The sequence below is a fragment of the Oryctolagus cuniculus genome, chromosome 13 (assembly GCF_051225735.1).
Source record: "Oryctolagus cuniculus isolate XC-2025 breed Fujian yellow rabbit chromosome 13, ASM5122573v1, whole genome shotgun sequence".
NCBI lineage: Eukaryota > Metazoa > Chordata > Mammalia > Lagomorpha > Leporidae > Oryctolagus > Oryctolagus cuniculus.
The window spans coordinates 97769630-97797061 of record NC_142879.1 but is presented as its reverse complement, the minus strand read 5'-3'; the positions used below and the strand labels follow the sequence as shown (position 1 = coordinate 97797061).

The 27432-nt window shown below is 42.9% G+C and overlaps 1 protein-coding gene across 4 annotated transcripts; it reads left to right on the top strand.

Annotated features, from left to right (window-relative positions):
- Positions 1 to 25807, top strand: LOC149122778 (GTP-binding protein 4-like). 4 transcript variants are annotated; one of them, XM_089311817.1, is made up of 17 exons: positions 1 to 120; positions 2720 to 2890; positions 6549 to 6652; positions 6733 to 6869; positions 8507 to 8607; positions 9985 to 10077; positions 10831 to 11022; positions 11103 to 11168; positions 13080 to 13169; positions 13987 to 14097; positions 16711 to 16788; positions 17176 to 17227; positions 17605 to 17705; positions 20214 to 20411; positions 21885 to 21950; positions 23935 to 24078; positions 25116 to 25807. In XM_089311817.1, the coding sequence occupies exons 2-17, from the start codon at positions 2813 to 2815 to the stop codon at positions 25266 to 25268; spliced, it is 1764 nt and encodes a 587-aa protein (XP_089167943.1). In that variant the 5' UTR covers positions 1 to 120; positions 2720 to 2812; the 3' UTR covers positions 25269 to 25807. The 4 variants fall into 4 exon arrangements, with proteins under 4 accessions (XP_089167943.1, XP_089167942.1, XP_089167944.1 ...); XM_089311816.1 differs by lacking the exon at positions 1 to 120 and adding an exon at positions 470 to 854; XM_089311818.1 differs by lacking the exons at positions 1 to 120; positions 8507 to 8607 and adding an exon at positions 478 to 854.
- The last annotated feature ends 1625 nt before the right edge of the window (positions 25808 to 27432 follow it).

Here is a 27432-nt window from a genome sequence, read left to right as displayed (position 1 = left end):
GTGAGCCATATGGTCAGCCCTACAGAAGGTTTAACGTGGATGCGGCCCTCGGTTCCTCGGATATGAGGGATGTGACAGGGATAGGAGGGAGTGGTCATATCAGCAACAGAAGTCACTGCGGTAAGTGTCCAGCTGCTCCACCCTCCGCGCAGAGGCGATGGGCGAAGCTGCCATTCAGAAACCGGGACTTGAGGGGGAAGAACGAAGGCTGGGCCCAAGGAGAGACAGCCGGGGCCAAGGTCCACCGCCAGAGGACTGTCCCCTTCTCTGCCCAAGGCGGGGAGGAAGGAGCCCTTCCTTCACCCAGGAGGGATTTAACTTCTACAGCCTCCAGCCCCCGAACCCCGCGGACCTCCTCCCGCGTCCCCTGGTCCCTCACGCCCTCGTGCCTGCGGCAGCGGACCTCCGGGCCGGATGGCGGCGCTGTGCGACCCAGAGGGCACTAGCGGGGAAGCAGGCCACGCCCGACGGAGCGCCGGAAGTGACGCGCAGCTCGCGCCCGATGGCGGAAGTTCCGCCGCCGCAGCCCGCTGTGCTGTCTCCTCGTGCAGTCCATTGCCGGCATGGCGCACTACAACTTTAAGAAGATCACCGTGGTGCTGTCCGCCAAGGCAGGCGGCTCTGGAAAGACCTCCTTACCTATCGCCCTTTTCCTTAGCCGAGTCCTCCAGGAGGGTTTGGGCTGTAGCCGTGGGGCTAAGAAAGGGGGTCGCTTCTTGGAATCGCAAGCCCCCGCCATGCCCATCGCTGCAGGACTCTGACACCACCGCCAGACCAGGCCACATGTCCAAGTCCAGAGCTCCCCACCCCCCGCCCGCTCCAGCCAGGGAGATCGGGGTGGTTCTCCAGAATAGGTTTGTCTGAGAGGGCCACCCGCGGTGAGGCGGTGGGTGAGTGGGTGGGGGCGACTCTGAGGGGCGGGGCGGAAGCTCATCGCGGTGGGTGAGTTGAGGCCACTGCCCTCAGCTAACTCCCTTATTGTCGTGGTTTAACACTTTTGTCATTCTCTTCGTAGCATTTGGGAAGCGTAGGGTTTTTTTTCCCCCCTCTCCCCTAAGGCATAGCTGGGTAAACCAAATTTATATAGCGTCGATCAATGTAGCAAGAATTAATCGAGGGTTAGTATTAGGTCTTTTAGGAAGTGCAGTTTTTAATGTAGTGGCTGTGCCATGTGAATTGGAATTATTTACACGAAAGCGCTCCTCAGGAAACGCATATCTCCATTGTGGAGAGCTTTAACATACATTAATACTGCTACTTTGTCTTCGTGAGTTTGTCTTTTTAGAAAACAAGTTTATTTATGTCTGAAAGGTGGGTGAAGGTGATGCTTTGGTGACTGGGAAAAAAAATCACATCAGGAAAGTATGGGTACAGTGCCTTCTAAAAGGAAGTCAGTAGTGTTTTGGACCATACTGGAAATGTGAAAGCTGTTATAATAGAGGAATCTAGAGTCATCCTTTTGTATCGCTGGGTTCCACACCGTGGATTGAACCAATTTCAGATTGAAAATATTTGGGGAAAAACTTTTTCCAGGGAATTCAGGCAAAGTTTTTTTTATATTCTCCAAGAGTCACCTTAGATACTCTTACGAAATGACAAACAGTGCATTTTAGTTTCACTTATTTTGTTTGCTTTCAAAATCAAAGAAATGCATATTGCAATTGAAGAGTCATTTATCTTTTTTTTCTGATTTATATTTGAGTTGTTTGACAAGTTTCCAAGATTCAAGATATTTGGAAGATAAGATAGTATAAAGAAAGTGTGGGGTTTATATCAGTAGCCATTTGTTAAATGGCTTAGAGACCAGAAACTATATGATGGGTCCAAACAGTTAATGGAAATGTGTATTTTGAAAATCTTTATGTAGATTTCAAGGTTTTTTTGCACCAAAATAAACTTCTCTCTTCAAAAGTTTAAGTATGTACTTACTTGAAAGTCAGAGACATTGAGAAAGGGACAGAGATCTTCCATTTGCTATTTCACTCCTTAAAAGCCAGGCTAGGCCACAGCAGGAGCCGGGGACTCAGTCTGGGTCTCCCACGTAGGTGGTGGTCTGAATCCGGAAGCCATCATCTGCTGTCTCTCCAAGTCCGCATTGGCAGGAAGAGCTAGAACAAGAACCCAGGCACTCCAGTATGGGATGTGGGTGTCCCGGCTGTACAAGCTCCCATCCCAAAACTTAATCTTTTAATTCTATTTTCCTCTGAAACTTTTTAAAGTTCCTTTATAGAAATTGGAACAGAGGGGCTGGCATTGTGGCATAGTGGGTAAAGCTGCCACCTGCGATACTGAAATCCCATATGGTCACTGGCTGCTCTGCTTCTGATCCAGCTCTCTGCTAATGTGCCTGGGAAAGCAGTAGAAAATGGCCCAAGTGTTTGGGTCTCTGCACCCATGTGGGAGATCCGGAAGAAGTTCCTGGCTCCTGGCTTTGGCTTGGCCCAGCCCTGGCCGTTGTGGCCATTTGGGGAGTAAACCAGCGAATAGAAGATCTGTCTCTTCCTCTCTCTTTGAGTAGCTCTGCCTTTCAAATAAATAAAATAAATCTTTAAAATGATTGAACAGAGTTATATTTGAAGGGTTTAGTTATAATATGTAAGTTCTTGTAGTTTGAGATACAGTGTACTGTTGACTCAGTGGTATAAGAATGTTTCCCAAAAGTGGATGAAAAACGTATTTGGTGTAATTGTGTCTCAGTTACTTCCTTCTTTAATTGCAGGACTTTATTGACCTGACGTTATCAAAGACTCAACGAAAGACTCCGACAGTTATTCACAAGCATTACCAAATTCATCACATTCGACATTTTTACATGAGAAAAGTCAAATTTACTCAACAAAATTATCATGACAGGCTCTCCCAGATTCTCACGGATTTCCCCAAGTTGGATGTAAGTGACTGTTGGGGACTCACGTGGTTACGTAAATGTGACTCTTGGTGTTTCACCTGTTGGGGTACTAGCTTGACAGAAAGGGAATCTAAGTCAGAGTTGCCAGAGTTTGCTCAGTAAGTTAGTGGCAAAACTGGGAAACTTGAGTGTATCTGTCCTTTCCCTCAACCAAGCTCCATTTTAGGTGGCCCGGTGCTATTTTCTCAGGTTTTCCTTGTAACCTCTGGGCTTTGCAGCGGGGTGGGGAGCATCTGGTCCATACAAGGCCAGCGAAATCATGTGGTCTGGCCCTGCCAAGGCAACCACAGGTGTGGCTGGAAGTTCTGGAACTCTATAGCAGGCTGGTATTTTAAGTCGATAATTTTGTGTGGCCCAGGAATGATGTTATACGCATCCAGTGGCCCTTGGCAGAGAAAAGGTTCCCACCCCTCCTTCACAGGACCAACCCAAGCTGTATGGAAGTGGTAGGTCATGAACGTGTATGCTCCGGGTCTTCTGACTTGCTGACTTGGCGAGGTTTCATCCCACCCTTCCTTTCTCTGAGGTTTGGTTTTCCTCTGGGCTGTCGAGGGTCAGTGGCCTGAGGCCCCACCGCTGTTAATGGTCTTGTTGGCTTCATCAGCTGATGGTAAGATAGTTCTCTTCATTGATTGTATGGAGAGCTGTGATTTCTGCATTAGGCTGTAAAAACTGATCTCTTTGCTCTGTTTATGAAATTGGTTTTTAAAGTAAGAAGTAAAAATTCCTACTAGAGGATAGGCATTTTTATTTTATCATCTTTAGGACTTAATATAGGTGCCCAGTAGGTTCTCTTTTTTTTTTTTTTGAAAGATTTATTTATGTCTTTGAAAGGCAGCATTACGGAGAAGCAGAGCAAGAGAGGGAGAGAGAGGTCTTCTATCCGTTGGTTCACTCTCCAGGTGGCTGCAACAGCCAGAGCTGTGCTGACCCGAAGCCAGGAGCTAGAGCTTCTTCCGTTCTCCCCATGTGAGTGCAGGGATCCAAGCACTTGGGCCATCCTCTGCTTTCCCAGGCCATAGCAGAGAACTGGATCAGAAGTGGAGCAGCCGGGACTCGAACCGGTGCCCATATGAGATGCCAGTGCTGCAGGCCAGGACTTTAACCTGCTGTACCACAGCGCCAGCCCCCAGTAGGTTCTTGTAAAATGAATGGACCAGCTGTACTTTGGAAATTTGTATTTATTAAATAAAAGTTAAAAAAAATGAATGGACCATTTCTTGAGAAAGGTTAAGTACTAGGGAGTATCTGGGCCTGAAAAGAAAGATTTAAGAATAAGGTTATTCTAAACTGATTCTAGGAAATGCTTCACTCAGGCAAACAACCTGTTTTGATCTAATTAGTAGTGAATTTTTCATTGTAAGAAGTTTTATCTTTTTTTGTTCTTAATATTATTTTATTTGTTTGAAAAGCAGAGTGATAGAAAAGAGATCTTCTGTTCACTGGTTCACTCCTCAAATGCTTGCAGCAACTAGAGCCAGGACAGGCCAAATCCAGGAGATAAGAACTCCATGTAGGTTTCCCACATGGTGGCAGGAACCCAAATAGTTGGGCCACCATCTCTTCCCTCCCAGCATTATGAGGAAGCTGCACTGGAAATGGAGGTGAGACTTGACCCCCCACACTCTGATTAGGATGTGGACATCCTAAGCTGCAGCCTAACTCACTGCAGCACAAGACTGGCCCTGGTAATTTTTTATATGTTAGAGGTGGAACATTCTGTTATCAATCTAACCACCTACCCTGAAATTGCTGTCAGATAAATAACACTTTTTTTTTTTTTTTAAGATTTATTTTATTTATTTGAGTAACAGAGAGAGGTAGAGACAGAGAGAGGCCTTCTCTCCACTGGTTCACTCCCCAGATGGCTGCAACGGCCAGAGCTGCGCCGATCCGAAGCCAGGAGCCTCCTCCGGGTCTCTCACATGGATGTAGGGACCCAAGGACTTGGGCCATCTTCCACTGCTATCCCAGGTCATAACAGAGCTGGATTGGAAGAGGAGCAGCCAGGACTAGAATCGGTGCCCATAGGGGATGCCGGCGCTTCAGGCCAGGGCGTTAACTCGCTGTGCCACAGTGCTGGCCCCAACACTTCTTTTTAGTTAGTTAAACTGAAGCATTCGTTGAATGCTTATTGTGCGTCTGACGCTATTCTGAGCACTGGAATGCAGCAGCAGGAATAAAAGTTCCTATCATCATTCTAGTGAGGGGGAAAGGTAATAAACATGAAAATACGTAATGTGTGAGATGAAAGAAATGAAGCCAAGTAAGGGGAGTAAGGAGTATCCTAAGGGCGTGAAGGAGTGAGCTGTAGGAGCAAAGATACAGCAAATGCAAAAGCTCTAGGCCGGAGTCCAAGGAGGTAGGATAGGATGTTAGAGGGAGAATGCTAGGAGATGGGTCAGAAGTATTGGGAAGGCAGGGTGACTCTGAATTGTTGAGGTTTTTGACTTAGCTTTTAGGGGATGCCTGGCTTGTGGGAGGCTAATTCAGGTACAACCCAATAGCCATGTGATTGAAAGATGCTGATAAATTAGAGAACCGAATACTGGTGAGGGTGTGACGTGGTTGGCTTCAGGATCATTCAGAGGAAGCGCTAACAGGCTAGGCCACTGACTAGTTGTGTGGTTGAGAGAGGGAATGGAGATGTTCTGGGCCTTGGCACCTTGTATAGTGGGGTTGCTGTTCCCCAAGACGCGAGAGGCTAAGAGGAGCAGGTTTGAAGAGGAGGGCAAGTCAAGGGTAAAATCTGTACGTAGTGATTGTGAGAGATGTCCGAGACATCTGAGTAGAAACAGTGAGTAACCCAGAGTCCATGAGTAGGCTGGCCCACAGATATAAACAACAGAATTGTTAACACGTAAATGGTATTTGTAAATCTGTGTGAGATCACCTAGTGGTGAACACAAGAGTGCTGTGGGGATATGAATGTGTAGTTGGACTGTGATGACAAGCCAGCATAGGAGTTGGAGAGCTGGCCACTGGAGAGGAAGCCCATTGAATGAGATGCTTCAAGAAGGACGAGTGGCCCAACACCCAGCACTGCCAAGAGGTCTAGTAAGATAAGATTTGAGATTTAGCAGTTTGGAAGTCATTGCTATTTTGATCTAGTAGCAGGCATGCTGGAGAGTGGGTTCCAGAGAGGGAAGAGAGAATAAAAAGTGCTGCTTTGCTGGCATTTGCCAAGAGTGGAGCAAAAAAATGGAGCAGGAGTTGGAAGGAGTTTGAGATTAAAAATCCAAAAGATTTGAGAAATAACAGCATGTTTGTAGATTGATGGGAAAGGTCAGGTGGAAGAAAGAATTTCTAGAACTAAGTTCCTAAGCCATAGAAAAAGCAGGATCTGGTGCATATGGAGGGCTGGCCTCGTCTAGGTCCCTGATGGCTCTGTCACTATAACAAGAATCCCATTAGGGCAGGGAGAAGTAACTTGCCACCTGCCTCCCTATTGATGGCTTCTGTTTTCTCAGAGGACTAAATTGACAGGATCCTTGTCCTGGTCCAGGTCCTTGGCCAGGAAAAGATTTGAGGTTTGAGGCCAGAGGAGGAGAGGGTTGATCTCCCAAGTGTTACTTGCATACAGGGATAAGAAACTATTGGACTACGGTGACCACTGCATGTTTTTGTTTGTTTGTTACAGGACATCCATCCATTTTATGCTGATTTGATGAATATTCTCTATGACAAGGATCATTACAAGTTGGCTCTGGGACAAATAAATATTGCCAAAAACTTAGTGGACAAGTAAGGTGTTTTCTTACTATTGTGTTTTTTAAGTTGTTTTTAAAAGTGGAACAAAATATTCATATATGTATTTTCTTAAGTGTTGCTAAAGATTACGTGCGGCTTATGAAATACGGCGATTCTCTCTACCGATGTAAGCAGCTGAAGCGTGCTGCACTTGGGCGAATGTGCACCATTATCAAGAGACAGAGGCAGAGTTTGGAATATTTGGAGCAAGGTACTTACTGCCCGTGAGGAGAAAAGGTCTTTTACAGCATTTTGTTAAAATAATCGATCTGTGTTGAGGGCATATTCCGGAGGTGGCTTTGTTTTATTTTAGAGCTGACAAGCTCAAATTATTTTTTCTAGCCAAACCTGTATGAGATTCTAATAGGTGATATGCTGTTGGAAAAGTGCCTAGCATAAATCATATTGAAATATTGAAAAATATATAAAAATAAAATGTCATAGTTTTAGCTATTGGAAAAACTTTAATAGAACAATTTTGAAATTAAGGTAGCAGGGTTTTGTTGATATAGTTGCCTGCTTTCTTACATGCATGTGTGTGTGTGTATATATATATATATATATATATATTTTTTTTTTTTTTTGACAGGCAGAGTGGACAGTGAGACAGAGACAGAGACAGAGAGAAAGGTCTTCCTTTGCCGTTGGTTCACCCTCCAATGGCCGCTGCGGCCGGCACACCGCGGTGATCCGAAGCCAGGAGCCAGGTGCTTCTCCTGGTCTCCCATGGGGTGCAGGGCCCAAGCACTTGGGCCATCCTCCACTGCACTCCCGGGCCATAGCAGAGAGCTGGCCTGGAAGGGGGGCAACCGGGACAGAATCCGGCACCCCGACTGGGACCAGAACCCAGTGTGCCAGCGCCGCAAGGTGGAGGATTAGCCTATTGAGCTGCAGCGCCGACCGCGTGTATATATTTTGAAAGATTTATTTTCTTGAAAAGTAGAGTTACAGAGAGAAAGAGAGCTTCCATCTGCTAGTCCACTCCCTGAACAGCCGCAATGGCCGGAATTAGGCCAAGCCACAGCCTGGAGCCAGGAACTTCTTCCTGGTCTGTCATCTGGATGCAGGGACCCAAGCACTTGGACTATCTGCTGCTGCTTTCCCAGGCCCATTAGCAGCGAGGTGGATTGGAAGTGGAACAGCTAGAACTCAAATCTGCATCCATATGGGATGCCGGCGCTGCAGGTGGTAGCTTAGCCTGCTGTGTCACAGCACAGCCCCAACATGCACGTATTTTTATATCACAAACTATTTGGACTTGTTTTATGTCTCCCCTGTATCTTGCAAGTGATTTATGATAGTTGAATGCTTATGTCTCCCCTGTATCTTACAAGTGATTTATGATAGTTGAATGCTTTTAAAATGCTTTCGTACATATCTGATCTTCACGATCGCCCAGTGAGTACCACTCGGAAGCTGCTTGTATTACAGATGAGGTAGTTCTGAAGCTGTTTGTATTACAGATGAGGTAGTTAAATGGAAATTGCCCATATAGTAGCCAGAAAATTATAGCACGCGTGCTTCAAAAGACACTGCTTTCCAAATGTCTCAATAAGAACCATCCGGACGCTTCTCAGACGTGTCTTTTTGATCTGTCTCTGATCTTTTGCATCAAAATGCCCAGTTGGTAAGGCCGAGGTATATTATTGGTACAGCCACACTTGGGAAATGCTATTATTTATACTGTATTATATCATTACTCTGTGCAATGAATTGCTTTTTCATCAACTCATACTTTCTCTACACTTGCATTATATAACCATGAGCTTGCAGTACAGATAAGTTGAAGAGAATATCAAGCGAATCAGACACTTTGATTTCTTAGTTTTTTCATTTTAAACTTCACAGTGCGCCAGCATTTATCCCGTTTGCCAACCATTGATCCAAATACACGGACTCTGCTTTTATGTGGGTACCCAAATGTTGGGAAATCCAGCTTCATCAATAAGGTTGGTCTGGTTTTGATTATAAAAAGATGATCTGATGGAAGCCAAGAGCCAGGAACTCAGTACGGGTCTCCCAGATGGGTGACAGGGACCCAACTACTTGAGCTGTCACCTGCTGCATCTGAAGGTGTGTTACAGGAAGCTGGAATGAAGAGCAGAGCCAGCTCTCAAACTCATGTACTCTGATATGGAATGCGGGCAACCCAACGGTCCAGGCAAAATACCTGCTCCTTAAGCCAATTCTTACGTGATTTGTCATTTTAGTTGCTGTGTCAAATTTTACAAAACTACATTATCCTTTGTAGTGATAAGTTGCTGAGTGTGATTCAAGGGTAGCATTCAAGTAACTCAGTAATTTTGTGCTTTGGGACAATTTAGCTGAATTGAGGGATCTGAAAAGAATTGAAACAGCATTTAAAATGTCAGATGACAACCAGCAGCAGTGTGTATGCCAAAGCAATTGTTAATTATGTTAATTATGGCTTCCTTGGTGCTAAGAACACTTTGCTGGGCAGATACTGTGTCATAGCTGCATCCCATATTGGAGTGCTTGGGGCGAGTCCCACTTCCATTTCCAGTGTAGCTTCTTGCTGAGGCAGCAGGTGGTGCCTCAAGTACTTGGATCCCTTTCATCCACGTGGGAGACCCAGATGGGAGTTCCAGCTCCTGGCTTCAGCCTGGCCCAGCCACAGCTGTTGTAGGTATTTGGGGGAGTGAACCAGCAAATGGAAGTTCTTTCTCTTTCCCTCTTAGTCTCTTACATGCACTCTCACTGTCTTACTGTCTCATTCAACCTTTCAAATAAATAAACTTTTACAAAGAATGCTCTTGCTTTGAGGCAAATTTATAGGTTTTATTTTGTGTACAGGTTTCCACGACATCTTGATAAAGCCGTGCAGGGGCCTACTTGATGTTTTGAAACATGCTCTGACCGTTCTACAGCTGGCTGGTGCTCTGGGTGGCTGTGTGGCTTTTTACATGGAAAACAAAATGAAAACTTCAGTTCCAAGATTTTACGAACCACATATCAAGAGTTTGCAGACATGGGGCATTTCCATCATGACAGAGGCCTCTATCGGGCTCTGTTGAGGCACTGGAGGCCATAGATGGAGGGTGAGAGGGGATGATGGCTGTCTCCTCCTCCCTGATGCCTGAGTCAGGGCCCTGTGGTGTGAGGGAAGAGAAACCAGGCCATTTATTAAACTGGGTAACTCCTGTCCTGTGCATTTTCATTATGTGAGGTCTCTTGCGTTTTTTTTTTTTTTTTTTTTCCTACCCAAAATTACTCTTGGTATGTTGGTAACATGCTTATGTTGTTTGATAGGAAGTGAGGTTAGAATCCCTGTGACTGACAGTTTTGACTGATTGCTTTACTTGAAGGTAACCAGAGCAGATGTGGATGTTCAGCCCTATGCATTTACAACAAAGTCTCTATTTGTTGGGCACATGGATTACAAGTATCTACGTTGGCAGGTGAGAGTCTCATCTTTAAACGTAGGATAAACATCTTGGGTATTTTGTTAATTAATTTTGATTTTAATGATTTCTGAAGCACTGTAATATTTCTTTTTTCTGGTATACTTGGAATAGTATAGAGTCAACCCTGAGGAGGTGAGGAAAAGAGAATCTCTGAGGTGACCAAGAACTTGAAATTTTTCTTTCACCATAAAGAAAACTTGTCTGAGTTTTAAAGAGACATGAGGGCAGTTAGCAGTTCTCTGATACAATTTCAGAGGAAGTAGCAGGCCTTCAGTTTGGGCTTCTGCGCCTTATGCTAAGAGTTGTACTTCTAAAGAAATTAAATTCTCCTTTAATCATTTCTGACTCTGTTGTTGTAAATGGCATATACTGTCTAAAACCATGAAACAATCTGTTTGAACAGTCTGATTTTATAAATGATGAAGAGATTAATTCCTAAGACTTAGAAGGTTGGGGGTTATTTTAGTTTTTATGTTTATGATTATGCTAGTGAGAACAGGAGTCATTTCTCAAGGTCATTGGCTAGCTTTTCAATGAGCTCTGCAGGGTTTTTCTACCCTTGACTGCTTATTTAATGTTTAAAAATATATGCTTTTCTCTCACTTTTATTTTCTCATCAGTTTTGGAGTTCTGCATTTTTATTTACTAGTTTCATAAGGTCTGGTTTCAGTATGCAGAATGACTGCTAGGGCGTGCTGGACAAGAGGTTAATAAGTGTGCTCTGGAATAATGGAGTTTGCTCGTTAGGTTGTAGACACTCCAGGGATTTTGGATCACCCTTTGGAGGATCGGAACACCATCGAGATGCAGGCCATCACAGCCTTGGCTCACCTCCGTGCTGCGGTTCTGTATGTGATGGATTTGTCTGAGCAGTGTGGACATGGTTTGAAGGAACAAGTAGAACTCTTCCAGAATATAAGACCTCTCTTTATCAACAAGGTAAGTCTGACAACTAATAGTTTAGTTTATTTTGTATAGTATGAAAGTAGTGATTCATTATTTTTTTTTTCCATTGGTAGCCTCTTATAGTTGTTGCCAACAAATGTGATGTGAAGAGAATAGCTGAACTTTCTGAAGATGATCAGGTAAATCATCTTAATGTTTGGAATGTGTCTTACTTACGTATTCTGAATGCTATCTCAGCCAAAGTTTAGAAGGAGGAATTTTAACAGTACTAGGTCAGTTTTTATTGTGCAGTTGAGATAATATCCTCAAAGGTTCAGTGACATGAACACAGACATCCTAATCCCTGCCCTGTGGAAAATGTGATCTCTTAGATTGTTGCCTTAGAGGAAGCCAAGTGCCTTAGGTGTCCTTTATCTCTTCCTGACCTCAGAATATCAGGTAATACTACAGCAGCGTTTTCCAGCGTAAGTTCCTAGTTAGGAAAGGTGTTCATTGGTGTTATTTAGCAAAAGCGGTTCTGTGGTTAAATGCATTTGGAGATGAGTGACTGAGCACAGGAGAATGAAGATCTGTAAGCATTTGTCCTGTGGGCTCTCAGGAACCATGAGTGTTTTTGAAGAGGTCATGCAGGACTTACAGGAACTCTGAGTGTGGTGTCTGTTAGCATTCCCCAAGAGGCAGGAAACATTGTTAATGTATAATTTTAAAAACCGGTTTGACTCTTTCATCAAAGGTGTCATTGAGGATAAATGCTTTGAGAAGCATGTACTCAAATTGTAGGCCCCGACCAGCAGCGTCAGGCTCACCGTTGCCTGGTACTTGGTCAGAAATGCAGGTTTCTTGAGCACACCAGAGTGCCGAATCAGAAACCCTGGAGTGGGGCGCAGTCTCAGTCGAGCAGGCCCTCTAAGTGACTGCTCACTGGAATGGTAGACTGCATCTGCTGTGTCTTTTGGAGTGTACTGGCTTGACTTCCTGTTCCTGATGTAGGAACAGCATATTCTTTCTCAGTGTCTCTTGTTCTGTTTGGGGACTTACTACTAAGTAAGGATTAGCTTTTCTTAAACAGCCACAGCTAGTCTTCTCAGGTTACTACAGTAAATTCTTTAAGTTACTGATTATGTAAACACTAATGTCAGAGTTAATTTGTCTGCAAAAGCCCCATATGTCTGTTAAGTAACCTCAGTTTTCTAGTCTAAAAAGACATTGCCGGGTGGAGAAGGGGGAGAGTGGACAGCAGCAAGAAGTTTAAGAAGTGAATGCAGTACTCAGATGCCCAGGCTTTGGAGTCAGACATGCTCAGGTCCCAGCTTCACCTTTGCTGGTTGTGTGATAAGGAAGTGAGGTCACCTGTCTGACCCTCGGTTTATCCTGGGAGGTAATGCCTACAGTCATCGGTTGTTGGACAAACTGAAAGGAATTGGAAAGCTAAGTACATACTGGAATACTATTACACTATTTCCATTTGGTTAACACTGTCATAGCCTTCCCTTTATTGATGCTTTCAACATGACACTCCTCATCAAATGGTGATAACACATGATGGTTTTGCCATGTGCACAGGTAGGCTCAGGGACCATTTTACTCAGGGCCATGCAAAATTGGTGTTCAGACCTTGATCACTGCTTTGGACCTTATGGTAAGGGAAATAAATCTTGTTTGTGAAATACTTTATTTTGATGGATTTGTCACTTTCCTCCAAAAGATGGTCACACTTGCAGTTAGATGTAAATGTGACACTTAGTAGAGGGCATACAGTCGAGTCTCTTAGATCTTAGTAATTTAAATTTCTAGATTTGTGAATGTTTTCAAGATTTTTCTAAGGGATTCTCTTGGGCTATGAAGGCTAGTTTTTTTCTTGTTCTTTTTCTAATTAGAAGTAGCACTGCTAATGCTTCTTGGTCTTACCTAAGTTCCTATTTTGGAGGATGAAGTCTTACTGAATGTTCTGGAGAGTTTTGAATTACTTGGTCTGTTCTTCAAAAGTTTTAAAAACCAACCACAAGTGTTGAGAATTGCAACCTTCATTTGTAAAACTGACTTTTTCCATTGGAAACTAGAAATCAATAATACATCTCTTGTTTTTCCAGAAAATATTTGTAGATTTACAAGCTGAGGGATTCCCTGTGATAGAGACGAGCACTCTGACTGAGGAAGGTGTCATTAAAGTTAAAACAGAGGTTAGTGCTTTCTTACATCTGGTATCAGTCTTTTCACTGTCTTTATCTTGTTTTTGAAAAGTCAGTCATGGGGGGTGGAATTAGTTTTTTTCTAGGTGCTGTTAATACTCAAAGTATACATAGTGGTAAGGAGTGGTGCACTACAGAATAAGGTGGATCCAAAACCCTTAGTAATCTAGTGCCCTGCTCATCCAGATGAATGGTTGAATAATACTTTATAGTCCCTGCTATAGGAAATTTTTAATTAAAATGACTGCTATGACTTTTGACTGTATTTTCATAGCAGTTTTACTGAAATGATCCTGTTTGGTAGTATAAGGGGAAAAGTAGTGTGAAAAGCAGGAACAGCTGGAGGCTGCAGGCTCCTGTTGGATTTTATGTAGTATCCTACTTCATCCTGTCGCTCTTAACTTGAAATAAAAGGGCAATTTTGATGCTGTGGCTTTAATTACAGATTGGCTGCTCAAGTTAGAATTCTGAGAGATCATTGCATCTAGGTAATGAAGGACAGTTGGAGGACACCACCAGTCTGGACAGGGGGTCACTTCTGGTGGGAACAAGGCCCAGCATAGAGCTTAGGAGGGCTGCTTCAAGATTCTGTCTCAGATTGGCCCTAGGGTCAGAAAGGGGAACAGTCTCTTTCTTGGAGAGTGTGGTTTGCTGTGATGTTAAAAACCTATTGAGGGAAAAGGCGTAGGAAGTTCCAAACCATACCAGACAGTCAATGGGAGTCTGATTCCTGATTCTTCTCTGAAATGTGCAGCAGGCGGCTGCGGTGTATCTTTGTAACTCTGTGTCTTGTTTTTACTTTTATTAGGCTTGTGATAGGCTTTTGGCTCATCGAGTTGAAATCAAAATGAAGGGAAATAAAGTGAATGAGGTGTTGAACAGATTACATTTAGCTGTACCAAACAAGAGAGATGATAAGGTAAGATGGCCTTTACAGAGAGCCTTTGAGATACATTTATTGCATTGCTGGTAAAAGTCAGTAGATGCTACTGTCTGCATGGTTTTTTCCAGGGTTACAGAGCCAGCTACACATACAGACAAATGGATTTCATAAATGGGCTTCCATTTCTCATTCATAATGAAGTTATGCCTGTGTATGGCAAAGAGTAAAAGGTTGAGGAAGAGAATGAAGTTTGCCTCTCTACCAGAGGCAGTTATTGTTAATCCAGTCTTGTTTTTCCTTTGAGAAATGTTTGTGATACAGAAGCATTTTTTGAACATAGATGGAAGCATTATACTTTACTTTCTATTTGTTTGGTGGTTTGTTTATTTATTTGAAATTCAGAGGGGTGGAGGGTAGATCTTCCATCTACTGCTTTACTCCCCAGATGGCCATAACTGCCAAGGCTAAACCAGGCCAAAACCAGGAGCCAGGTTCTATTTCTAGCCCAGTGGTTAAGATGCCTCCATGCCATTTCTGAGTGCCTAAGTTCAATACTTGCCTCTGGGTCCTGACTCCAGTTTTCTGCTAATGCAGATGCTGGAAGACAGCAGTTATGGCTCAAGTGATTGGTAGAAAACTTCTTGGGCTGCACAGTTTCCATTCTTGCCACCCACATGGAAGACCTGGACTGATCTCCTAGCTCCCAGCTTCACCCCCTGTCCAACATTGGCACAAACTAGTGGATGGGCACATGTTCTGTGTCTAAAATATACTGGAGTAGAGTGAGAGAACCAACATAAAAAGGAGGGCAGGCAAACGGCCCACTGGTTAATATGCCTGCATCTAGTATTGAAGCAGCTGGGTTTGATGCCTGGCTTTGCTTCTGGCTTTGCTTCCATGTCTCCCACGTGCCCAACTTTTTGGCCTTTTTCCAGGCCATTAGCCGAGAGCTGGTCAGAAGTGGAACAGCCACGACTTGAACTGGCACCCCTACAGGATGCTGGGATTGCAGGCAGCAGCTTTACCTGCTGCGCCACAACACTAGCCCTGTGTAATCCTCTGAAAATGTTTTGTTTTCGTCTACTACAAACAGTGATGCAGCTCACATTTTTATACATATGGTAGTGTTTTATTGCAAATGAATCTAAATTTCAGGGTGTGGCATTGAAAATTTTACTGCCTAACAAATAAGTCTTTGTACTTTATACCAACGGAAGGAAGACCTTTCTCTACGTCTCTCTCTCTCACTGTCTAACTCTGCCTGTCAAATTAAAAAAAAAAAAATGCCTTTGCCTGTCTTTTGAATAGTCTTTGCTGTGTCTTGAATTTACTTTGTTCTGAGAGGGTATTTATCTAGTTCTATTTTCAAGTGACATTGATTTATTTTAGAAATGATTATAGAATATCTTCATTGAATTCTTCTATATACAAGGGCTTATATCTGGATTACTCATTTGTTGATTTGAAGTTTTTCTCTTTTTTTCTTTTTCCACAATTTTTCTGGGTAATTTTGATGTTTATATTTTCAGAAAGAACTTTAGAGTTGGTCTTTGGAGCCGATCTGTTGAGGATTTTCATTTAATTTTTTAATTTTTTTGAAATTTTTTATTTTTTTGACAGGCAGAGTGGACAGTGAGAGAGAAAGACAGAGAGAAAGGTCTTCCCTTTGCCATTGGTTCACTCTCCAATGGTCGCTGCGGCCGGAGCGCTGCAGCCGGCACACCGCGCTGATCCGAAGGCAGGAGCCAGGTGCTTCTCCTGGTTTCCCATGGGGTGCAGGGCCCAAGCAGTTGGGCCATCCTCCACTGCACTCCCTGGCCACAGCAGAGAGCTGGCCTGGAAGAGAGGCAACCGGGACAGAATCTGGCACCCCGACTGGGACTAGAACCTGGGGTGCTGGCGCCGCAGGCGGAGGATTAGCCTTTTGAGCCGCGGCGCCGGCCAGGATTTTCGTTTTGTTGTGGTTTTTGTTTATTTGAGAGAGAGAGCTCCCATCTGCTGGTTCACTCCCCAGATGCCTGCAGCAACTAAGGCTAGGTCAGGCCGGGCCAAAGCCAAGAGCTAGGGACCAATCCAGTCTCCTTTGTGTGTGGCGGAATCCCAGTTGCTGGAGTCAGAAGCAAAACCAGGCATCAAACCCAGCTGCTTCAATACTAGATGCAGGCATATTAACCAGTGGGCCGTTTGCCTGCCCTCCTTTTTATGTTGGTTCTCTCACTCTACTCCAGTATATTTTAGACACAGAGCAGGTGCCCATCCACCAGTTTGTGCCAGTGTTGGACAAGGGGTGAAGCTGGGAGCTAGGAGATCAGTCCAGGTCTTCCATGTGGGTGGCAAGAATGGAAACTGTGCAGCCCAAGAAGTTTTCTACCAATCACTTGAGCCATAACTGCTGTCTTCCAGCATCTGCATTAGCAGAAAACTGGAGTCAGGACCCAGAGGCAAGTATTGAACTTAGGCACTCAGAAATGGCATGGAGGCATCTTAACCGCTGGGCTAGAAATAGAAAGTTTCCCCCAATCTGTTGGTTTCTAATTCATCTGGGTATGATTTCCCTATAGATGGAGAGTTTTCTTTTTGTTTTTGTTGAAGTTTTTCTTGTATTCAGTGAGTCATTTTTCATAAATATTCCTAATAATATCTTCTCAGGAGAGGCCCCCTTTCATCCCAGAAGGAGTGGTGGCACGCAAGAGGAGAATGGAAATTGTGGAGCCCAAGAAGAAGAGGGTATACTGCCATAACTTTCACCTGCGTTTCCTATGGAGAGGGGCCGGAAAGGCTGTTTTTGCAGAGGTGGTGGAGGTTTGGGGCATTAAGCACAAGCTGGAGGACTGAAGTACCCAGCCTGTTAGACTCTGGGGCACGGCTGGGAATCCTCAACAAAGATCCTTACTGTTGTATATTCTTTTAATTGATGGGAGATGGCCATAAACAGAATACTAAGATATAGTTCACTAAATAGTCAGAAACTCTCTCTCCCTTCAGAAATACAAGAGGAATAGTGAATAGCATAGATACTGAAAGGTTTTTTTTCATAATGACAAGGAGGAGGGCAAACCATTTCTAGACCCAACAGGTAAAATAAAACTGATGATAATTCTTTTCCATTAACAGGAACGAGATCTTGAGCTGGAGATGGGAGATGATTATATTTTGGATCTTCAAAGTAAGAGCCAGAGTATTATAGCTGTAAATTGCCAAATGCATGTGAACTTTTTCAAATAAGTGAGGAAGAACTTGAATGAGTAAAAGTCTTCTGGCATATTTATTAATTTTTAATTTCTTGAAGATTGAAAGTTGGATATGGATAGGGCTGTCTGAATTTCTTCCTTCAGTTAATTTCCTGTTGTTTTGGAATGAAGGGATATTTTTATGATTTTAGAGCATGGGAGTGTTCAGTGAGGTTGATCGCATTACTATTGTGTAGTGTAGAGCACAAGTGTTTTTTATCTCTGTAGAGGGACATTGACTTATACCTCATTTTGGACGTATAGTACTTGAAGATACTAAAAACTATCAACATAAATTTGTTTTTAACTTTAGAGTACTGGGATTTAATGAATTCATCTGAAAAATACGATAAGATACCAGAGATCTGGGAAGGCCATAATATAGCGGATTACATCAATCCTGCCATCATGAAGGTCTGTGCCACTTTTTTATTTTTTGGGGGAGGGGATGTTTAATTAATTTTTTATAGAAAGCTTTTACTTAATAAATATAAATTTCATAAGTATAACTTTTGGATTATAGCTGTTCTTCCCCCCATACCCGCCCTCCCACCCCCAAACCATCCAACCTCCTACTCCCTCTCCATCCCATTCTTCATTAAGATTCATTTTCAATTATCTTTATACACAGAAGATCTGCTCTATACTAAGTAAAGATTTCAACAGTTTGCACCCACACAGAAACACAAAGTATAAAGTACTGTTTGAAGACTAGTTTTACCGTTAACTCTCATAGTACAACCTTAAGGACAGAGGTCCTACGTGGGGAGCAAGTGCACAGTGACTTCTGCTGTTGATTTAACAATTATGTGTTACTTTTTGAATTGCAGATTTTTTTCCTTTTTAAGCTGACTATGGGAGCACAGCTTTTGGCTCACCTGTATCTATTCCCTTCATTCTCTTCCTGCACACACCTCTGTGTTTCCTCCCTCTCCAGTTTCTCATCCATCCACACTCTCTGCCTTGTGTAATCACACACACCCCACCTCCACTGACTTTCTGCCTCCTCTGCCTTGCTGGTCCTGGAGACATCTCCAGCTTTCAGACTGGAGTTTAGACACAGCTGGCATTGGTGTGGTGCTCTGCGTTGCTGTATTATATACCAGCAGCTGTTTCAGGCTTTGTCCTCAGACCTCCTGCCCACGTTCCCTCTGCCAGTGTGAGTAGCTGGCCTTGTGTTATCAAGATAATGAAGCCCACAGTTGTGAAATCTCTGGGCTCCCAATTTTCTGTCCTTGTACCCATACCAACAGTGGGGAACCTTTTTTCTGCCAAGAGCCATCTAGGTGTTTATAACATCATTCATGGGCCATACAGAATTAGCATCTTAAAAATTGGCCTGCTATATATAGATTTACTGAATTTTGAGTTCCACCTGCATTTGTCTTGGCAGGAGCAGAGTAAATGATTTCATGGGCCTTATACGCCTTATACACACTGGGAAGATGTTCCTCATCCCTGCTGATTCTATCTGTCCTTGGATCTGCGCCTCTTTAGAGCTTTGCTTTGTTACTGGCATCTCTGTCCTGGCTCAATCCAGTTCCCCTCTCTTTTTCTTAATATAAATAGCTCTCATCTTTCTTAAAAAACAAAAATCTTAGATTCTATGTCCTCCCTTACTCGTTAACCCTTTTTCTCTCCTCAGTTGAGCTCTTTGAAAAAGTACTTGATAGCGGCTGGCACTGTGATGTAATGGGTTAGGCTGCCATCTGCAGCACTGACATCCCATATGGGCACCAGTTCCGCTTCAATCTAGCTCTCTGCTAATGTGCCTGGGAAAGCAGCTTAAAATGGCCCAAGTGCTTGGGACCCTGCACCCACATGGGAGAGCCGGAGGAAGCTCTTGGCTTCTGGCTTCAGTCTGGCCTAGCTCTGCTGTTGTGGCTGTTTGGGGAGAGGACCAGCAGATTGAAGATCACTCGCTCTCCTTCTGTGTCTCTCCCTCTCTCTAACTCTGCCTTTCAAATAAAATAAACTAAATTTTTGGAAAAGAAAAATTACTTGAATGACATTATCTGTTAGCTGTTGTCATTTCCTGATACTTGCCACTCATTTTCCCAAGTGTCCTCCTTAATTTATATTTTCAGTCTCATTGTGTCTGTGACCTCTTCATGCCCTACTTCTAGAACTCATTTCTGCTCTGGAAATTAAGCTGTTGGTAGCATCGTGATTTATTTGGGTACCCAAGGAGTGAACTTACACGTCAGCGCCTTTACTCTCACGGTTCTCACGATTTCCCTTCTGCAGTGTTCCTTGTCCTCCAGTCATCTGGTTTTCATCATCATTGCCTTTGTCGTAGCTGGCCTCCCTGCTTTGCTGGGTTTTTTACCTTTCCGTTCTGTGGTCCACTCTTTCATGTCAGAAATCGGGTGATTTCCCCTTCCTGAAACTCTTCACTGTTCCTTATGCATTCAGTTTGCTTATCATGATGCCTGGTGGCCCATCAGGGGCCTGGCAGATCTGCCTGTTGGACTCCTGGCTAGGTTGACTTGTTAGGATATGATATGCATGCATATTTTTAAGATTTTGTTTTTGTCTTATTAACGTTGTAGAAAGTGAGATTGTATTCTGGATGATATTAGAATAGATAAACAGGATACTGTATGAATTCAGGCTCTCTCAGACCTGAACTTATTTCTTATTTTCTATTTGCTGGTCTGTACTGTGGGGAATAAGGAGACCTCCCCACCTTGTAGTTTAACTGTTTTAACGAGGAAAAGTAGCAACTGAAGAGTTAACCAGCCTGCTGTCAGTTCATGTGCGCGTGGTCTCCTTTTGCTTCCCAACCATTTTGTGTGAGATAAGCTCTGCATGTGTGGGTATATGGGGACTTGACCATAGGATTACCGTGTCCTCAGACAGTTTCCATGCACATGGTGTCGCACCTACTGTACACACTTTTCTTCAATTATATCTTTAAAGAAATTGGAAGAATTAGAGAAAGAAGAAGAGCTAAGAACAGCTGCTGGGGAGTATGACAGTGATTCTGAAAGTGAAGACGAGGAAATGGTGGAAATCCGACAGCTGGCAAAACAAATTAGAGAAAAAAAGAAACTGAAAATCCTTCAATCCAAAGAAAAAAATACACAGGGACCCAGGATGCCTCGAACAGCCAAGAAGGCAAGTTTTTTTTTTTTTTTTTTTCTTTTTTTTTTTTTAATGTCTTTCCTAAAGATATGCGTTACTTATTGCGTATGTTGGACTCTTGCAAAATCATTGCTAATTACAGCTTTTCAACCCATTTATGGCTGTCGGATTGCACGTTCTTTGTTTTGGTGGTGTAAATTGACTTAGAAGAGTCTTGATTGTTTATCTGCTGATTCTTGTGCCCTTTCTTGGTGATAATCAGCTTGAGGTTTTCCTCTGTAGATTCAATCATTGTATAATTTTATGAATTACAGTTGGGATTTATAAGTTGTAGAAATTTAAAGTCATTAATTAACATTTTCTTATTTAATTTCTGTATTATTCAAGACTTGTCTTTTCTAATTTAAAGACACTTAACACAGTCTAATTTAAACCCAAAAGAAAATTTACTGGCTTTTGTGACTGGTTAAGATGGGGAGAATTACACAGTAGCGTGAATGGATCAGATGTCAGGATTCTTAACACTTTTTCGGTTTTGTTTTTGTTTCTTGTCCATGCTTTGGTCAGGGAGGTAGGGTTCTGTGATAGCCCCCCGTACCACATGAACTTCCCCCAAAGAAATCAGATAATGTGCAGGACAGTTAAAATGTAATGGAAAGAAAGGAAAATAACTTGACATTGTAGATACCTCTGAGTGGGTATTGTTTGAAAATAGTGTTTTCATGTGATAGCAGATGACTGGTTATTAAGAGACATGGACAGTCTTCTGCTTTTCCTAGTGATGTGGAGGGGTCTCCAGAAGGAAACATGTTGCCACAGTGAGTTTGTCTTAGGGTCCATCACTAACTTCAGCTTTTGTGGCTCATCTATGTGATAGAAACAGTCACTTTCTTACTCTGTGGGTTGCTTGGTTTCTACCAAGAAGGACATAAAGCATACAAGATCTCACACATAACAGTTTCTTAGTAAGTGTTGGTTTTCGCTGAGCTGCCCAAAACCATCACAGCAGCAAGTATTAGCCACAACAATTAAGATATTACTTGGGATGCTTGCAGCCTGTATTGGAATGCCTGAGTTCAAGTCATGGCTCTCCTTCCAGTTGCAACTTTATGCTTTGCCCACCCTTGGAGGCAATAGGTGATGGCTCAAGTACTTGGTCCCTGGCACCCATGTGGTCAGGCCTGGAGTTTTAGGCTCCTCGCTTTGGCTTGGCCCACCCCTGGACATTGCAGGCATTTGTAGATTGAACCAATGAGTGGGAGATAATTTCTCTTTGTCTCTGCCTTTCAAATATGTATATTTATATTTATATATATAAATTAATTAATTAATTAAAAAAATCAGTCAGTAAGTAAAAGGCAAAGTGAGTCCAAGGGGAAAAAATATAACTTGTAAAAGAAGTATGTCACAAAAAGTGTATTTTCCCTTGGAAAAAAAATATTTTTCAACTTTTCAGTGAACTAATTTTGCTTAAAGCCTATTTTATTTTTTAAAATTTCTTTTCAGGTTCAGAAGACAGATTTGGAGAATGAGATGCGTAGTCTTGGTGTTGACATGGGTAATAAAGACAATGTAAGTGTTGGGGGCTGGTCTAGTATTTATATGGCTGAATGCAAACTTGTTAAAGAAAAACCAGGGGCTTGGAAACCTGTGAGAATATGAAGTTGATTTAAAAGAAAAGAAATCAGGATTCCCAGTGTTTCCATTGCTATTTATTGACATAGTGTCTGTCTCGAAGTGATGGATTGATTGATAAGTGTCTCTCTCACACTGCCATAGTTCCCTTGGGAATGCTTCGTTTGGTGTGATTAGCTTAGCATCCGTTCTACTGATGCAGGATGGTGTTTTCAAAACTTTACTCTTATTCAGCATTTGAGAAGAATTTAGAAAACCTTTGCACTCTCCGTCATCCTTAACTAAAACTCGTCCCTGGAAGTGGGCCAGGTGTCCTTGCCTGTCAGAGTTCTGGATTAGTTATGTCAGTTGTGTAAGGTGACCCCAGTGCATTTGCTTTTCTTTTTTTGTATTATTTTGAGTGAAGGTCAAAAAGTTCATGAAAACTGTGTATTCTGAAAATGTATGGATTTCAAATTTTTTTGCACCAAAATAAACTTATCTATTCCATTTTTCCCACAAAGTTTTTGAAGGCTTATAGGTATACTTTATCTTTCATTTTCATGTTAGTAGGAAATTTGGAAAATATTGAAAACTAGAAAGAAAAAATCATTTGTGGTTATATCACATAAAAATGAAGTAGGTTGAAATATGGTAGATTGCTTTTTATACAGTTAAATGAGAGAGCTTGTCTTCTGTTTCTTAAAAATATATTCAAGATCACATTCCACATTTTCATCTGTGTCTTGTAAATATCTTTTCGTTAAATTTCTCCCGTTTTTTAATGAAGTAAAGCTTAATTTCTTTTACTTTTTGGATTGTTTACAGGTTAAATTCATTTATTTACTGTTGCCTTAAAGAATTTAAGGTTATCTGTAAAAGAATTCACATCAGGGAAAAGTATATATGGGAAAAAGATGTCAAAGGGAAAGAAATAGATAAATTTTTGTTGTCCTATACAGAACTCCTTACTTGGACTATAGTGACTGAGGTCTGCCTGGTGCTTTAATTAGCTTCAGTGCAGTTATATGAAGTGTTAGTCTCTCTGTGTGAGTAACTTAGACTAAATAGTTCAAAACTGTCTTCTGGGGTGCTCAGAGATGAGAAGGTATTTCAGGTATCTACTAGAATTTTATTCTGCTGTTGTAATGATTTATGCTAGAAGCAAATCAAAGAACTTTTTAGTGCTCTGGATTGTTTTCTCAAAACAGATTCCCAGACTGGAATTGCCAAACTCAGGAGAGCATTGTGTAAAGTTCTTTTCTGGAAGAGGTAGAATAATTGGTTTCAGTCAGCAGTGTATGAGGGGACTCATTTGTTTTGTATATGCTTGCGTTGTTTTACTGTACTGACATAAGATCTGACATTTGATTGAAGTGCTAGGCTTAATGCCTGCTTACATTTTGGGGAAGTTGTGTTTTCCCTAATTTACAGACAGGGTGGCCAGTGGTAGCAACGTTAAGGGACTTGTTTGAATTCTTATAGGCAACGCAAGGCAGAGCTGTGACTTGTCCAGGTTCTGATGGCAGAATCTGTCCTCTTAGACGTGCAGTCTGGATATATTTTCTTAACTTAAAGTTTGAACTTCTGGGCAGTTTTCACTTTATGTTCAGGTATTAGATATTAGTGTTCTGAAATTAGATTATGATGCTAACCTAATAATCATTTTTGAATGGGGATGTCTAAGTACATTTTTTTAAATGGAGTTAAATCAGCTTTGTAAAATAAGAGCAGCTTGTGTTAAGTGAAAAAAGATATTTGAGTGGTAATTAATGTGGGATTCCATGTGTATATCTTAAGGATTTTAGCTGATTGTGGTTCTGATGACGTTGTAGACCCTCCTGACTGTCCTCTTCCCTTGTTGGAGTCGATCTGTTTGTCACTGAATCTGTAAGCAGGGCTGCGATCCTGACCGCTGAAGTTTGCTTTCCATGCTTTTCAGGCCCACTACGCAGTCCAGGCAAGGAGATCTCGGAGTGTCACCAGGAAAAGAAAGCGGGAAGAATCTGTTCCACCGTCTTCTGTAGTCCGGAGTCGGAGTTGCTCTCGAACTCCACGTGATGTTTCTGGTCTCCGGGATGTCAAGGTCAGCCTCTGATGTAGTAATAGTCTCAGTGTTTATTCTGGCAAGTCTCAGGGTAAACACCAGTAGTTATGGCTCAGAGAAGCAGGAGCTGTGGGTAGGAGGTTAGCTGAATGCTGCATGTCCCAGTTTCTTGGCGTCCTTGAGAGCTTGGTCAGGTACAGTTGGATGCCTCTGGACAGATGTCCTTGGTGGACTGGTGCCTAATCTTTCCTTTTTCAGAGGTTGGGCAGAAGCATGATCTCATACTGCACCAGCAGTCTGACTTTAGATCCCAGTTGTTCAGGGAGAATAATAGGAAATTGCCCCTGCTGTTAGCACCAGGTAGCCCCAGTAAGCAGAATAAGGCCTGAGAAGCCCATATGATGAAACAGCCCAGAGGTAGCTATTTTGGTTGACTCACCATGTGATCCCACTTACCTTCATGTTATTGTGGGAATTTCTTCTCCCAATCAATAGCTTAGATTACTCTCAATATCATTTATAGCATATTTTGGCAAAACGCTTTGGATATAAACAGTCTGCTTCCCTAAACTGTTATCTCATTAAAACAAAAATTTCTAATTTCAGTATTTTGAAGATTCAGATATAAAAATCTGTCAGTAGTCTAGTAAGTATTTTATAGAAGCCTGGCTTTTTCATTCCACAATAACGTTTCCATCTGAAAAATCTGGGTTTTAATATTGGCATTGCTGTTAGTAAAGCAGATGTACATAGTGCATTCTTCTAAGGCCTGAGTCTCAGTGCCTCAGTTTGTGTGAAAGGGAGTTAGAACAGATGTGCTCTGATCGTCAAGATTGAAAATGTCTCTCCTAGCTATAAAACTCGTCTGAGGTGAGATTGTCATCCTGTAAATATGCATAGAGTTCCTGCTGATACTGTGCTGGGCCTGAGGAAAATAATGAATGAGACTTACCAGGGTCTGTTGACAACAACAGATCTCGGCCATTAAGACAGACTATTGCCTGGTGATGAAAATACAGAGTGGAAGATTGATGTTCAGTGAATAGAACACACTGTTATTTTCTCCTCCCTTGTAGATGGTGAAGAAGGCCAAGACTATGATGAAGAATGCTCAGAAGAAGATGAATCGCTTGGGGAAGAAAGGGGAGTCAGATCGGCATGTGTTTGATATGAAGCCCAAGCACTTACTCTCTGGAAAGAGGAAAGCTAGCAAAAAGGACAGGAGATAGGCTTCAGTTGACATGGTTTGGCTAGACTGTTTGTTGCTGTCTTTTTCTTGGTTGCGTATGGTGTGGGTTCATAAAATTGGAGTCATCTATAAACAAACAAAAATAATTGCAGCATTCTTTGCTAAACATTGTGGTTAAAGCCTGCATAATAAGTGCTGGAAATTCTTGTCTGCAAAATGCAAACATTTGGAGTAAACGGTCTTTCTGCATTAAATAGAGGATTGGCTGCTTCAGATTTGCAGAACTAGAAAAATTTGGTATGACTTTGATGTTTTGATGGAGAAAAACCTTATTTTTTCTAAGAGGAAACTTCGATTTCTCACACGGGAATACTCCTTTTTTTATGAAGAAAGCATCTCCATTTATGGATATGGACAGAGGGCTACCTGCTCTGCAGACTTGGGAGCAAGCACATGTGTGAGCGAGTCAGAACCCTGATGCTGAAAATACTCCTTTAAATTATTTTCCAGACTTGTACAATGTATTATTGTAATCTCTCTTCCATCTATTTTATCCAAAATAAATCTCCAGGAGAAATAGTTTTGAGTTATTTAATACTTTTTGGTATAATTATAGATCAGGGAGTGATTACGCAAGTACAGCATGAACGCGGCCTCGCTGCAAAAAGCCGGAATGACCGTCATGAAGTGAAAAGATCCCACCTTAACCTCCCGCCACCGGAGTGCCAGCCTCAGGGGTGGCTGTTGTTTTCCACTTGGTGACCATCTTCTAGATCTTTCTTTCTTACGTTTACATACGTAGATGAGCCTATAGAGAAATGCCAAACGTTTCACATACTTGTTTGTGGGGGCTGTGTATTTAAGTCTACAGGTGGAACCAAATTGTAGGTATTATTCCATATCTTGCTAGTTATTTATTTTTATATGAAAGGCAGACAGAGAGAGAGAGCTCTTCTATCCATGGTTCACTCCCCAAATGCCTGCAACAGCTGGGGCTGGGCCAGGCTAAAGCTGGAGCCAGGAGCTCCATCCTGGTCTCCTGTGAGGGTGCAGGGGCCCAAGCATTTGGGCCGTCTCCTGCTGCCTTCCCAGGCACATTAGCAGGGAGCCGGATCAGTGCTCCAACACGCACGCCCCCGTCACAAGCGGTGGCTTAACCCGCTGCGCCACAACACAGGCCCCCGTGTGCAATCTCTCAGGCGTCATCAGCAACACAATTTTTGAAAACCCTGTCCTTCCCTTTGAATCGGCATGGGCAAATTATTTCTCCAAGGCAGATGCTCAGGCACAAGACGCTGGGCTGAGGGGACGTGCACTTGCGGTTTTTATTTACATACCGCCTGTCACACGCCCCCTGAGGTCCAGACCGCTCCCTGCAGCAGACAGAGGTGTGCTTGTGATGGGAGGCCCTAGGATACTGGACACCAAGGCAAAGGCTTGTTTTTGGTTTCGTTTTCAAAAATTAATTTATTTACTTGAAAGGCCAGCGTACAGAGAGAGGGAGAGACAGATAAAGAGTTTCCGTCCGCTGGTTCACTCCCAAATGGCAACCATTCTGGTTGGTCTCCCATGTGGGTGACAGTGGCCGAAGCACTTGAGCCATCACCTGCTGCTTTCCCCAGGTGCCTGAGCAGGAAGCCGGATGGGAAGTGGACCAGCCAGGGCTCACATGGGGCGTTGGTGTCACAGGAAGCTTTACCCGATGCGCCTCAACAGCAGCCCCAAAGATCAATGTTTTTAAAGGAAGGAACCTTGATTTACAAGTGACAAGAAGAGTGCTGCTTCCAGAATTCGGAACAATAGCTTTGGGGTCTCCTGTTTTGCTATATAGGGGGCGTGAGTGTGCAAGACACACAAGGGTACCTGTGTGGAAAACAGACTTCCAAGTATGAGTTCCTTTTTGTGCCAAAAAAAAAAAATTGCAGATGCAAAAAATATTTTTTCATGGCATGTGAGAAAATATATATTACCAGGGCTGGTGCCATGGCCTAGCTGGTAAAGCCACCGTCTGCAGTGCCGGTAGCCTGTATGGGAGCCAGTTGGAGTCCCGGCTGCTCCACTTCCAATCCAGCTCTCTGCTATGACCTGGGAAAGCAGTAGAAGATGGCCCAAGTCCTTGGGCCCCTGCACCCGTGTGGGAGACCTGGAAGAAACTTCTGGCTTCTGGCTTTAGATCGGTGCAGCTCTGGCTGTTGCAGCCATCT

What these genes read in the sequence shown, in the direction of transcription:
- LOC149122778 (XM_089311817.1), top strand. Translation starts at nt 2,813, where the DNA reads ATGAGAAAAGTCAAATTTACTCAACAAAATTATCATGACAGGCTCTCC. An exon ending in ACAAGTATCTACGTTGGCAG is followed by an intron (nt 10,078 to 10,830) that starts GTGAGAGTCTCA and finishes TTTGCTCGTTAG; the next exon opens with GTTGTAGACACTCCAGGGAT. An exon ending in CTGGTCTCCGGGATGTCAAG is followed by an intron (nt 24,079 to 25,115) that starts GTCAGCCTCTGA and finishes CCTCCCTTGTAG; the next exon opens with ATGGTGAAGAAGGCCAAGAC.